Source organism: Copadichromis virginalis, linkage group LG20, assembly GCF_057382275.1.
Source record: "Copadichromis virginalis isolate Kocher_CV1m ecotype Utaka linkage group LG20, C_Virginalis_male_GT1.1, whole genome shotgun sequence".
NCBI lineage: Eukaryota > Metazoa > Chordata > Actinopteri > Cichliformes > Cichlidae > Copadichromis > Copadichromis virginalis.
Window position 1 is genome coordinate 31,704,241 of NC_140637.1, and position 15,019 is coordinate 31,719,259.

Below are 15,019 nucleotides of genomic sequence, written 5' to 3' on the forward strand. Positions count from 1 at the left end.
CTTTATCCAGTGTATATGAAATAACTAAATTAGAACCATGCCATGTAACCATTCTGTTGTAACTATGAAATATTTTGTCTTTGAAGAAACTACTAACAAATTTCTTATTGCATTTTTATCAAACAGCTGACATTGCCCTAGCAATAAATTTGGGAGCACTGATGAGAAATTATTGTATATCATAAAAATTTTAATCAAATGAAGCAGAGGCAGTGGGACCAGTTCACAAAATTTGTTATATTCTCTTTGAGAACAGTTTAGACAATATTTTTCTGAAAAGTCTGTGTAACTTAGAATGACACCGTTATCATCCAACAAATCTGTTATGAATATAATATTTTTGTTCAAACCAGTCACTCTTGAAAATTGATTTTTGATTAAGTGTTATTACCCTATTATTCCATAAGGTTGAATTATGGGGAGAAGTTGTGGGTAAATCTCATTTTCCCAAAAATGCAACGTCTGTTTTGGAAAGTTTGATATCTTTATGGGGATTTTATTTGCCGCAAAATCACATTTCAAAATAAAGTCTAATCCTGTATACTATTTTATTAAACAAGAATCATGGGATGTGGAGCTAAGTAGAGTCTGGCTGTGACAGACAAGATTTTACCCATTTAATTCTAAGGGTGCCAACCATAAATTCCAATTCTGGAGTTTTGATACCACCTTTATTGTATCCCTTCACAAGCTGAGATCTTTCTACGTAATGGGTTTTATTCCTCCACAAAAATTCGAACACATTTCTATTTATGGTTTTCATGGTATTTATCGTTTTTTTATTTTTTATATTGTTTACGTGGCGCAAAAAAGGTTGGGGACTGCTGTACTAGCAGGTTGCTGAGTAGAAATCCTTGTAGTGTTTTGAAATATACCACTTTTTCCATCAGTTTCCTTGTCAGGAAACAACTTCCTGTTCAGCAGAAATGCCTCTGGTTTCAGTAGTGTGTGTGAGAGCGTTTCAGTAGTGTGTGTGTGAGAGCGTTTCAGTAGTGTGTGTGTGAGAGCGTTTCAGTAGTGTGTGTGTGTGAGAGCGTTTCAGTAGTGTGTGTGTGTGAGAGCGTTTCAGTAGTGTGTGTGTGAGAGCGTTTCAGTAATAATGTCCCTTACGGCACCTCATATGTTTGTTGATGTCTTGCAGCGTTGGGCCCACCTGACCACTCCGGTGTGGGGAGCCCATCACTTGGAGTACATGGCCCCGGATATCAAGTCCTTGAGCTCCATGTCGCCTGGCATCGATGACAACAAAGTCATCATCTTCGAGAGTGTCATGTAGGCAGGACTCCATCCCCGTCCATCCATCCACCTCCGACCAGACAACCGACAGCACCACACTCGACCTTCAGCTTTACCTCCAACCCATACAGAGGCCTCAGAAAGGACTCGAAGTGATTGATTAGATTTGTGGACTGATTGATTGCCTTTGCCCTTCGATTAATTGATTGATGGGTCTCCTTGGACCTATTGATCAGTTGGTCTCTTCATGTCACCAAAATAACCAACGCTAAAGTTTTTTTTTTAATACCTAGAAAAGAACAAAACAGAAGAGGAGTGACACAGCTCCTTCAGAAAGCTTCATAATTCCAACAACCACGAACAACCGGGAAAAAGAAATACTCTCCATGAATGTGGATAAAATGCTAAATAAGGGTAATCTAAAGTTTTCACTACAGGCAGAATCATTTTGTGTTCTCTAAAAATACAAAACAAAAGAGTGTCTGCTGTCGAGGTCGAAGTCAGAGGTCAGTTTTCCTCCATCACCGATGATCGGTAGTATCAATGCTCTTCTCTCTGGGTGGGTGGGATGAAACGTTAACTAATAAACTGCCATTACATACAATCATCTCATTAAATGTTAAAGGGACTTGTGCTCACTGATTTTTATTTTAAAAAATGGCGGTTTATTCACACAGACAGAGTTGTAGACAGACAGACTGACTGACCCCCAGAAAATTAACAGAGGTCATTTGCTTTGCAACAGGATTTAATAAATGACAGGAAATAGTCTGAGACGCAGTCCCGTCATCAAACATAAAAATGGAAGAAAAGATCAACCGAGAACCAGAACTATCGGGTTGAACGATCTCCGGGACTGGAGAGTAAAAAGTTCAACCTCCTGTTATCAAGCAAACCAGCGGTCCAGGAAGCCAGACTGTGCTCGGAGTCCTGAAAACACCCTCAGACACCCTTTGAGCACTTTGATTGTTGAGGCCCAAATCCTAAAACTCAAACTGATGCCCTGATTCCTTTTGAACGTTTCAATATATCGGTGCAGCTCTGCTGAAGCTAAATACTACAAATCACCAGCTTTTTACTACTGATCCCAGAACAGTCCTGGCTCCTGAGCAGTGTCGTGCTTCTCTGACCGCTGACCTCTGATCTGCAACAACAGATCTGATCTCAGAGGGAAATGTCCAGAGAGACTTCAGTCAGAGTTATAACAAGGGCTTTAAATTGAATCCAATCAAAAACAATTAATAAGATCAGTAAAATCTCCTCAGAGCTTTTAACCCCAACCAGATGCAAACACACAGATGCCGTCAGCTGTTGAAACTGATTTGAAACTAGACTGAAATCTCACTGGATCTGACCTTTAACCCTTCCCTGTCATGTGTCTGACCTCCCTGTGAGGAGGTTCAGGCCTGTGTGCGAATCAGGTCAGAGGTCGGGCTTCGTTCAGTGTCCCCCAGGTTGACTGAAGTGCCAAATGGGGCGCTGCCCGCCCTGCAGGGCTGATCCTAGACCAGGACTCCAGGCTGCCAAAATCAACCTGTTAGCTCTTCTCTCTGCCTCGTCTCTGTCTCATCGATGCTGCAGTCCTCCATCCAAACCTCACTTCTTCCTACTGAACCACTGATGGTGGCACCTTCCATCTCACATTCTCAGTTTCATACGCCTAAACTTTTCCTGTGTGATCAGAGTTCATATCATTCTAGCCATTTGTTTTAAGGGCCTCCCTTTGGGTGTAGCTCCTCACAAAAAGCAACGCTGCCTCTGTATGTGGTTAACCTCATCTCCGCACAGTAATGGAAATTAGACATTCACACTCTAGTGACTGCTCTGTACGTAAAACCACCAAGAGGTCCAATATTAGAATCTATCACAAAACATTTAACAGGTTTCTAAGATTCCTCAAGAAAAAGAAATATCGATGTGAGATTGGTTTGAATAAAATACTTTCTGAATTGAAATAAGAAAACTAGCATCAATAAAATGGTAATATAAGTACATCGGTGCTCTTCCTTACACAATGCATCGACTGAGTAACACTAACTCACATTCATGAAGTTAGACTGCAAAATAAACTAAAACAAGAAATCACTCACACACTGTCAGTCGTAGACAAATTTATGTAACTGTACACAATTAAATATTATTTGTGTAAAATTAACAGCAGAAAATGACAGTAAGGGGTCATTTGTATTGCTTAAACTGATAAATATGATTTAGCTGGGTGCTACACCTTTTTTTTTCTTTAACTGAAAAATAGCACGGGGCTAATTTCTAGTGTTAATGATTTTATAACGTTGGAAATGTGTGAACCCTGTGCAAATCGTCTGCACAAAAAAGCCCCACACAGATGAGCAGACACTAAAGTACTGACACACTTCAAACAGTGTTTAAATTTAAGAAAAATTGCTGAAGTGAAATATGAACCTCAAAATTAGCTACAAAAACTATCAACAGGACTTCCACTGATTTGCTTAGTGGACCCAAAATGCACCTTTAGTCTGGAGACCAGAAAAAGACCTGATTTGACTTTAAAACCGAGTCCGTGTTCACCTGCCGTCCGGTCAGCTGGTGGAGAGATGAGAGCCGGAGGACTCAGTGTGGTGCCAAGCATTGCCTTACATTGTTGTCTTAACTCTAGAGCCTGAACGGTTGACTAGCCAAACCCAGAGCCCTACAGGACGTCCTGTGTATGGCTCTGGTTTATATCAAACCAATCAGCAGTCTGCGGGGGCGTGTCTATAACTCTGTCTCCTAGTAACCCCTCACCATCCACCCATCATGGGGAACTATAACAATTAGAATGTCAAATATGCGAAAATTACCTACATTTGCACATTACTGTAAAAAAAATAAATAAAAAAAATAAAGAAATAATGTTGCTAGCACTTTAAAAAAAAGAATCGTGTTAGAAATCGCGTTTTGTTTTACATATTGTAAGATGAATCAGAGATTTATTTTATGGAGGCTTTTATTTTGCTGATACATACAATATGACAAATATATATATATTGAATATCTTTGTGTGTTATCTATATTTGATGCAGTATATAATTGCGATGATGATGATGATTTCTGGCTGATTGTTCACGTTTAGCTGGCAAGCACAAGCAAAGCGGTACCTCGAGCTTCAGGCTACCTCACTCCTCATTCAGACTTTCAAAGCAAATTTCTTTTGGCTTTTTATGCAAAGTTTTGTCAGCAGTACCGGCTGGTAGCAGGAGGGGATTGTGGGAACCTTTACAGTTCTCCGACACCAATGAAAACAAAAAGTCATGCTTTAAAACAACTTAAACTGGGGATTTTTATGTTGAATTTTTTTTTAAATTTAATGTTGCTGATACACACTGATACTGCGAGGCCTTTGACCAGGTGTATGACTAGCTGACGTGAACAACCAGCGTAGGGCGGGGCTATTATTCCGGCAGGCTTGCTGCGATGCAGTGATATGAAGACTGTCGAGGTTTCGTGTGGATCTGAGCAAACTTCAAAAGGGAATTGTTGGGTTCTCTCTTTTACTGACTTCTAATGTTCAAAGTGCTCAAGTGTTTGAAGAGTTTTAGCTTTAGATGATTTTTATTCTTTGGGTTTTAAATCAATATCAGTGTTCTCCCAACGACCCCCCCACGGCTCTCACGTCATTACTTGAGTTTGATAGAAAAGTATGACAAACAATCCTTTAAAGTAAATTTGCTGATAATTGCTGTAACTGCCATTTGAAGTAATTAGGAAGCTCCTGCCACTCACTGTCTCAGTATAGTGAGGTGGTCAGGCCTGGAGTGACAATGCCAACATGCGTGCAGCTGAAAAGATAAACAAAACAAACACTAAGATACTCCACCGGTTAGTTTAAGACCTTAATTACAGCCAGATACCCAAGAACGTGAAGAACAGCATTAGCAGAATCAGCAAAACAGACACAAATCTGGTTTCTGTATTTAATCTCTGGCTTAAAGCCCTGTTCAGTCAGAACGGATGGAGGTTTTTAATCCAGTCAAATAAACGAGTCTGATGAAATGGTTGAGTTCAAAAACCTGCATGCTTTACAACAATGATAACAGTCGCCCTCTATCATGTTTGGTTTATGCAAAGTAAGAAGTCAACATAGCATAATGGACACAAACAAGACAAACTCAGTCATTTTCAGACCAAATGGAAACCTAATTATGAAGACCAACCAAAGGGACTTAAAAACAGTATTTGGGCTGTAAAGTCAAACATCATCTGCATAAAAAAAATGCTTCAAAAACACAATTCTTTGGATTTGGTATGACTTCTACTATTCAATTATATCAATACCTCTGATGTAAATCTATATTAAAAGTTTGATGTTTTAAGAAAAAGCCCATAGTTAGCCTGAGAATCTTCCCGTTTTCTTCAGAGTCAGTGACCTGAAAATAATTGTGCTTCTCGCTGAGAAAAACGTGAACAAATCAAAAATAAGGGAACAAAAAATAATGTATAAGAGAAAAATAAAGAAGGGTTTTAAATTAGAGAAAGAAGAGGAATCCTGCTCATGAGGAGCTTGTTGTGGTTGGAACTTTTACAGTTACTACCCAAATACACAAAAGACTCTCTTACAATTCTCAAAGAGAAAACCACCTTAAATGGGGTTTAAGGGAAAGAGTGCAGAGCTCAGATGAGCCAGTTCCCAGAATGTTTAGGATTCATCTGTCGATCAAACTTTTCATATTTAAATGAGAATCTAAAGCGAGGATGCCTTTTGTGCAGCGTTCTGCTGCAGTGTGCTGGGACGTCTTCTAGGAGCCAAAACAAAAGTCATCAGCTCAAAAATACTTCAATACAAACCCTTCTTTCAGTTATTGTACACAACTAATTCAAGAATGGATCAAAGACAAAAAGTTTCTAATTTTTAAAATGTACAGATGACTCACTAAGTTATCAGTAACTAATGTCACTGATAACTATTTCATTAGTAAAACTAAGCTTGCAGCAATAACCAATCAAACTCACAGTTTAATGTTCAATGTTTGATTTTTTTAAAAGTTGTATTGTAGTGTTCTCGTCTTGTTTCCGGACTGGAGCCTGGGTGGGTCAGAGTGTGAAAAAACAAAAAGAATCTACAGCCATTTAAGAAAATGAACATGTATGTTACAAAATCAATGTTGTTTCATGTCAGTTTGTGTGCTCTTCTGCCAAAACACATGTTGTGACAGAGTCATTAATCCAAAACTGTGACTGGAAACGGCCAGGCTGGATGCTGTAAAACACACCTGCACAGGTGCAGGGAGGTGGCTCTTTTTAGTTTTCCTCACTCAGGCTGAAGTGAGTGATGTCACAGGTGATGGTGTGAACTGAACATGCTATGCAAACGGTTGTGCTTCAGCCTGCGTGTTTCTGGACGAACAATCAGACATTCAGACAACAAAAATGACCCAATCTGGATTCTCACAGTGAGAAATGTTCTGGTCTCATCTGGACTGAAGCCACACTTTACTATTTTTTTTAAATAAACAGTAACTGATGTAACTGACCTTTTACATATCAAACTTTTTAATGCCTGCCTGTTATTTTCATTTTCAGACAAGTATTTAAAAATAAAAAACAAACAAACAAAAACTGATTTTTAAAGAGTAAGAACTAAAATAAAGTAAAAATAAGTCAAACATCGATGTGTTGTACTCAGAATGTGAAAATCTTTAGCAAATTACTTTTATGCAGCATTTTGAAATGCACATCCAGAATGTATCCATAGTTAAATTTTTTGAGATCTTTTTTTGTGCCGAAATTTTTAATGCTAATTTGCAGTTGTAAAAATTAAATCAGAAACGTAGCATTAAGGACGACAGAAATCACACCTGAAACTTGGTGATGGAACAACTAGCAGAGCAGAAAAGGCTCTTATGTTCAGTTTTTAAGTTTTATATTTTAATTCAATAAAGTTAAAACTTAAAATCTTATGAAAGAGAACAGAACGGATGCTTTTTTTACATTTAAATTTTATCCCTGAACTTGTCCATGTTGCTCTGACTGTCCGATTGTTCACTTCAGGTTTTTGATAAATGATACTTCGCTCAGCTGGTTTCCTTCAGTGGAGAGCGTTTATTTCCCAGAATCCTCCTGCTGTTCTCAGACCCATATAAAGTAGATAACACTCACAGCAGAGATGTTAGCAGAATGTTTAGCGGTTATTTTACAGCCGATAAGTTGCCAAAATATTTAACATCCAAATAAACCAGAACTACGGAAGCCTAAAAGGGAACACGCAAAGAAACGAGATGATGCATTAAGGTTTCGTTTCTTGACGGAACAGGAAGGTTTTCTGGGAAAAGCAAATAACTGGTGCTGTGGAAAAACAACCAAAAATATCACCGTGTGAAATATTTTTTTGGGAAGCTAACCTCAGGTGGGATTTTTGCAGCAGTGGAACCAGCAGGAGGCGCTCTCCTCCCCTGGGAAATGTCATCAAGTTTGGGCTGGAAACAGAGACAGAGACCCCTGACAATTAAAACCTGCTGAAATCAATTAAGGGTTCAATAAAAACACTGACGTGTACACAAGATCAAGCTAAAATTGGAAGTCAAGTGAGTGAAATGACTGTCACAGTAGCTTCCACTGAAGGCAAAGTACAAAACCAAACAACCATCCAATCACAGTCAGGCAAAAGTACCGTAGCTAAACATCATCTCATTAACTGAACCCATTCACTGTAACATAACAGATTCTGAGTGAACGTGTACACGCAACAGACAGGAAAGACTTCAGCCAGCAGGTCCTGCCTCTGTCCCAGCTCAGACACAGCTACATGGTGCCCTCAGTGTTGTAACTGTGTCTTTGTGATTTGTGTAAACCAGTCCTCCATACATAACTGTAGAGCAGACTCTTGATTAAGTAGCTTAACGAAGTAACTAGTAGTCGTGCTAATGATAATAACGTAACTCGGGGGCTTCATGTTAACGAGTCACCAGCCAAAAATTTTGCAGAGTCAATGTTAAAGAGTTAACTTTGAGCCCTGTCGGTGTCACCTGTGTTTCATCGACCTTTGACCCCTGCGAGGGTCTCCATGCTGCCAGCTGCTGTGATCACTGTGCTCATTCACCACCCAGTAAACTAACAGCAATAAAACTAATGTCACAACAAACAGCTGATCTATCTGTGTGGTTATTGGAGTATATAAGGTCCACTGAAGGAGAGTTATTAACTGGTTACATCCCACTGGTTTAACGTTCACATTAATAAAACTTCACTTCTTTTATTCACACTTTATTATTTTGTCAATCACAGACTCAGATTTTCAGGAACCTAAAGCAAAAAACAGACTGATTCAGTCAATGGACGTCTCTCTGTGACCAAGAGGAGAACATTTCATTTGTTTACATAAAGACAAACAAAAGTTAATGATAGAGTTCCACAAGGTTCTTTGCTGGGGCCAATACTTTTTCACCATCACACTTCCCTCACACAACACTGCTCTACAGCCAGAATGCTTCTGCCCCTTATGTAGTCAAACATTGGTGACTGTGGCACTGAAACTGATGCTTTAATCTATTAGTTGGCTCCAGTTTTAATGGGATGCTGCTATTTCAGTGCTGAAAGTTTTTAACTTAAAGTGGGAAAATGTCTTCATATACATCATAACGCCTGAATTTTAGAAAAGATTAGATGCTAATTTTAGATGGCCAGTCTTCTTAAATAACTCATTCAACTTTAATGAAATTATGATTGTATTAATTTTACTATAACAATTAACAAATGATAACTTTTCAACCTTCTGACCTCATATGTGACCTTGTTAGTATCCTTTTTAAAGCATGTAAAAATACACCACAGGTAATGTTTTTATTTTTCTTCCACAACAAGCTTTTGAAAGTACTGTTCTTGAGAGATCACTGGACGGACTTGGGAATATGTGGCATAAATTGGATGGATTGATGTCTTCTCATCCATACACAGACACGTAGCCAAGTGATGAAACCAACATATCTGCATGTATAATATTCTGGGTAAATGCTGAAACTGATGCTTTGTCACAACATCCTACCCTCACACACCTTGACTTTCCTGGCAGCCTTTGAGAGGGAATAATTCTCATAATTTAATATTTTATAAGATGTCTACTCTATAATGACATTCTTTTTATGAATAATTACAAAAAAGGTGACATATCAAACGACAATTAAAAAGTGAGAAGACAAGAAGCTTATCATTTATGACTAAAACTCATCTAAACATTAAATAGTTTGGAATCGGCTATTTTCAATGTTATATTTTTGGATTCAGCTCTTCAAAAAAAGAATAATGTTATCTTGGAAGTAGATGTCTTCTGAAAAATTGTTGACAATTATAATACAGCCAAACACAACATACAGTTCCTTCACTCTGCAGATGACACCCAAGTCTTTATGCACAAGTCTATCTAAGACAGTTAAATTACAAATTTATAAAATATCTGTAGCATCTATCTGTAGATGGGGTTGTTTGTAGTAGGGCTGCCACAAACGATTATTTTGATAGTCGACTAATCACCGATTAATTTTGCGATTAGTCGACTAATCAGATCATGCATCCATCGGACAAAACGTACAGCTTATTGCCCCAGCAGCATCTGCTCTTATATAACTATCATTAGCTTACAGCTTGAAGTGTTTCAGGTATGTGCTAACTAAAAATAAAGACAAGATGATAGTTTATTAAATTTTAATAAAATTTGCTGATTGTTTCAGTGAAGTTTAATAAACTCCTTGCTATCTAAAATATAACAGGACACCAGAGTATATTCTCAAGCATCTCACACTTCTTCACACAAGCTGTCTGCTTGTCATGACGTTTATTCAGCTGTGTAAAAACTATAACTTTAATCTCAGCCAAACCGATTTACTCAGGAACAAATAAAATACTAAAAAAGCCAAACAATAACATTTGTAAGTTATCTAAGTGACTCATATATCATGTTTAACCTGAGTAGCGAAAGACGGCGGTGGGTTTGAAAACGATTTGCCAGGAGTCCGGTGTTCTCACGGCTCTAGTGACCTAGCCCCCGGCTAGCTATCGAGCTAGTGGGTAACAGACGTCTCCGAAAACGTCGGAGCGCTTTTGAAAATATGCGGTGTCTTGATAAACTGAGCAGATATTTGAGGTTTACACAGCTACATTCTCGCCTGAAAATATGTTAAACGTTTATTATGTGACCCAGAAAGAATAATAAGAGTAATATTAAAACTAACTAGCTGCCGCCATTGTTGGAAACTGAGCTGGGCTGCGCTATGAATTCTGGGACACAGCTTCTTCTTCGGGGTTTAACGGCAGCTGGCATCCTTGTACATGCAGTGCTGCCATATTCTGTTTCAGTCCGTTATTACACTCTTAAATCCTGCTACTTATTCCTGCGTCTTTTGTGATCTTACAAAGCTTCAAACGACGCGTCGACTATTAAAACAGTCGTCGACGATTTTGATAGTCGACGTAATTGTGACTAGTCGACTAATCGTGGCAGCCCTAGTTTGTATTTGATGTAGCACAGACTGTGGAAATTCCCATTTTTATGTCACCTACTGACTTCTAAACTTTGCATTTTGAAGCCTAAACATTTGCAATTTGGCAGCTACCATTTTATTTTTTAGAGTGATCATATTTAGACAAGAGTTCTGAATAATTTGTTAGCAAACCACATCCACCATACTAAGCACCAGATTAGTCAAACTAAGTAGCAGCATTTCACTCAGCAGCGCTGGGAGGCAGACTTGTTGGGCAGTATGTGAGATTATTCCATAAAAATGATGCAGAAAGTACCAGCACAGTGAAGGGGTTCAGTTCCAAACTATAACTTTAAACCTTAACATTACCCATATGGATAAGTTATTAAGAAAACTAGCCCATTATACAATTGCTATGATGGGAGAAATAAGCCAGAAAAAAACAAGAACAACAAAAACAGTTTAAAAGAAGAAACATTTGCACCTGGATGTAAACATGTTATTTTCATCTCTAAATTTATATATTTTAAAATAAGAGTCTGTCTCTATTAACTCCAATGGAGGCAGCTTCAAGTGGTAACTAGAGGAACTTCAGCTTTGAGTACTTGTATGCTAGCTTAATCTTTCAGCCCTGCAGGTTGTTGCTTATACACTGAAGCCACTCTCGTGCACTGAAATGTCCTTGGCTTTATCCATGAGCACACAATTTAAAAAACAGTTAAGAACTAGACAGTATTTCAGTGCGTCACATTTGGTTTACACTAAACTTCATTACCTGTGTGCTGCTCCAGGTGAACAAAACAGGAGGCAGAGGGCGGAGCTGGACCAAACCATCTGCTGTCACCACATGGAGGAGGGGAGATATGGTTTTATGTCAGGGGTGAGGGAACTCCAGGCCTCAAGGGCCGGTGCCCTGCAGGTTTTAGATGTGTCCTTGATCCAACACAGCTGATTTAAAGGCTAAATTACCTCCTCGACAGGTCTTGAAGTTCTCCAGGGCCCGCTAATGGACTGGACATTTGATTCAGATGTGTTGACCCAGGGTGAGATCTAAAACCTGCAGGACACCGGCACTTGAGGCCTGGAGTTGCCCACCCCTGCTTTATATACTGAGTTTGGTTATTGGCCCATTTCAGTGCTGAACAGCTCACCTGTAAGTCTCCTTCTTCTCCCATTGTGCTCCATAGTCTCTCACTTTCTGGTAGTGCATATCATGTTGTGAAATCTTCCATTTTCGACAATTTCCCACATAAAATAGGTTTTATTTATTACACTAGAGGTCTTTAAACTGAGGGTCATACAGCCCCCACAGGTGGGGAGAGTAAATATAGAATTAAGAATGAATGAAGTTCAATGAATCCGACTTCTGTGGGGAAAATAAAAGTTTGCAGAAGGACTTCCTCTTTTCCTCCTGCCCTGTCCCTCCTCTTGCTCGACGTCCTGTCTTTTTGTCAGTGCACTATGTCCAAACCATTTATCACAGCAGGTCTCTCTACCACCTTGTAAACCTCTGCTCCACTCTTGCTGCCACCCTTCTGTAACAAATTGCTCCAGACACTTGTCTCCACCTACTCCACCCTGTCTGTGCTCTCTTCTTCCCCACTCTCATGCACTGTCAATTGCTTTGGATGCTTGATATATTTTAAACTATCTCGAGCCGATCCATGACGGCCACTCCAATCATAATCAGATTTAAAATCAGGATTTTCAGAAAGAGTTTGAGAAGCAGACCTCTAAATTGTTTAGGTAAGGTAATGGAATATTAAAACATTATTAAAATATTAAAACTCTGGGTGTACGTACGCTTGCCTCAATGATCCATTAAAATCAATCATGGTCTACTTCTAATGACTTCACTGATTTGAAGATGTTTGTGTGTAATTATTTTATTTAAGCTTATTGAAGCTGATTGCTTCAGTAAATTGCAGCCAAACTGTGTCATCCATTTACTCTCACAAGGGACACGGCGTTAAACTGGTTCGACTTGGGGGTGACAAACACCACTCGGACAAATTTTGATCTATTTTCCTTTTGTTATCCAAATTTATTCCAGATCATCACAGAGCTCTTCTTACTCAGATATTGTGCGCCACATCTGTAATTCAATCTGCCAACAGAGTGCAACTGGTGACCTGTGTGAATATAAAATGACACTTTGCATCTGTTGAGCTTCAAGTGTCAAATCAAATATCTGAAAACGCTTTTAGAAGCTCAGCCTGACTGTAACTGATCTCTCTCTCTCTCTCACACACACACACACACACACACACACACACACACACACACGTGTCGAGCAGCTGCTAAATATACCTTTAAGTCGGTGTGCCCTCCACTCAATAATGTGTTGATCCTGGAGACCAGCATAGAAAAAAAAGGACTAAATGTTTTATTCAGTTCAGTTAGTGTCTGAGGTCATAAACTGAGCTTCATTCAAAGTTTTAAGAATTTTCCTGGACCGACTGAACTTCAGTTCTTGAATTCTAACAGTTGTCAAACAGGGCTGTCAGCTGTCTGCCAACCGGACTTTTGCACTGCTGATGGTCTCAACCTCATTAAGAAGGCAAGAAATACCACAAATGAGGCACAAAGCACAGATGTGAAGTGAAACCATCTCAGGTGACTTCATCATGAAGCTGACTGAGAGACGTTCAAGGGTTTGCAGCGCTGGTAACAAAACAAAGGGCGGCTACTTTCAGGAATCTATAATATAAAACATATTAAGACTTATTTAGGATTTATTTTGTTTGCTCCGTACTTTTGCATGTGTTCGTTCAGTTTTGATGCCTTCAGGAAGAATGTACAATTTAAATATTCATGAAAATAAACTTTTGGTAGTATATTTGTTTGTATTAGGGTCCTGGTACTCAGGTTTCACCTCTCAGTCCAAAATACACACTTATTAGGTTCATTTAGGTTCTCGAACTTTTTCACAGAGACCCCACAACGTTTCTCAGTCCATTACAAAAAAAAGGTTTCAAGTAGACACCGAGCGGTTAAGAAGACTGATGGATGGTCAGAGGCTCGGCCCAAAAAGTCCAGTATTCCACTCGTATTTAACAGATCACCGTATGGCCATCTGTCAGTTATTGTGTCAGTGTTATGAGGCAAAATCTTGTGTGTCTGAGGAGAAGCCCAAATCTTTGAGGACATTTGTTCACATTAAGTTTCTTAACTCTACTTTCAACCACAACTGCGTGCCAAGTCCTGTACGCTGAACCTAATTCTATCCCATCAAACCTAAACCCTGAAACAGACACAAACTTTTAAGAAAATGTTTTTACTCCAATCAGTTTTTCACTTAGTCTTTGGTTTAGACTTATGGCAGAATATCCTTATAGCTGTCCTCGTTTCCAAACTGTAACTTTATGACTGTGATCGGTCTTGTTATCCTCCTGTGGTCATGTGATGTGTTTAAGAAACATCTAAGAAAAGTAAAGCAGGCTACAGTCCATGTTAAAGGAGATTCAATCAGATGATATTTAACGAAACACACCAGATCTTCAACCAGCAGGACATCAGATTTTCTTTCAAATCCTCTGCTGTACTGCATGCACTGTGGCCATGAAAGCAGCAGGTCTGTTGATCATTATAAATATTCACTGAGGCCTGAACGGCTCAAACAGTCTGAACTTCCAGGAAGCAGCTGACAAGAAATACTGGATAATCTATGGAGAAAGATGAGCCAGCGGGACGGTGGGAAGGCTCGGCCGTGCGGCTCAAACCAGTTTCTAATGCCAAACGCCCATTTAGACCAACAGCTGCCTTTTTAAGTGTGAAGAGGAGGTGAAGATGCGACACCAAGTTTAGCCACGAGAAAGAAAAAGAATCGACACAAAGTTTGATCTGAATATAATCGTCCTGATGAAGGGCTGTCGGAGTTTCTGTCAGTTTATTGAAGGTTGTGACTGAAACAGAACAAACACATGCAGCAGATCTTAAACCACTGATTGAGGTGGTAACGCTTCAACTTACAGGGTCTGCTTCCAGATCACTTCCAGGAAACATTCCTCAAATTTTATTTGCTTCTGAAAAACCTCCGACTCCTTTAGAATCAGAATGAGAAAGTTTTGACGTTTTCCATTTTACTAAGATCCTGAATTTGATTTTTTCCATTGGGAGAAACAATTTATTCTATTTTTTACAGGAAAGATAGAGTGAAACGTTTCACTGCATCAAAAAACCCACGAGTGATTCTATGTTAATGATATTAAAGTATACGGCCATAAAGTTCAAATTCTTCTTCAAATGGAGGAAAAAAAAAAAAAGTTAGCCTCACTCATAAAATAGACGACAGAAGCTTTCATAAGAAATTAAAGAACATTTTGTTCATTGTGGGTTTAACAGAAGAAAAAAAA

The 15,019-nt window shown here is 39.0% G+C and overlaps 1 protein-coding gene across 1 annotated transcript in view; it reads left to right on the forward strand.

Moving 5' to 3' along the window:
* slc6a8 (solute carrier family 6 member 8) overlaps nucleotides 1-6,725 on the forward strand; it is a 46,761-nt gene extending 40,036 nt beyond the window's left edge. The window contains exon 13 of the mRNA XM_085443397.1: nucleotides 1,142-6,725. Coding sequence (XP_085299523.1) covers nucleotides 1,142-1,276 — 135 coding nt within the window. The 3' untranslated portion in view covers nucleotides 1,277-6,725. The remainder of the gene's footprint in view (nucleotides 1-1,141) is intronic.
* Nucleotides 6,726-15,019: the final 8,294 nt, after the last annotated feature.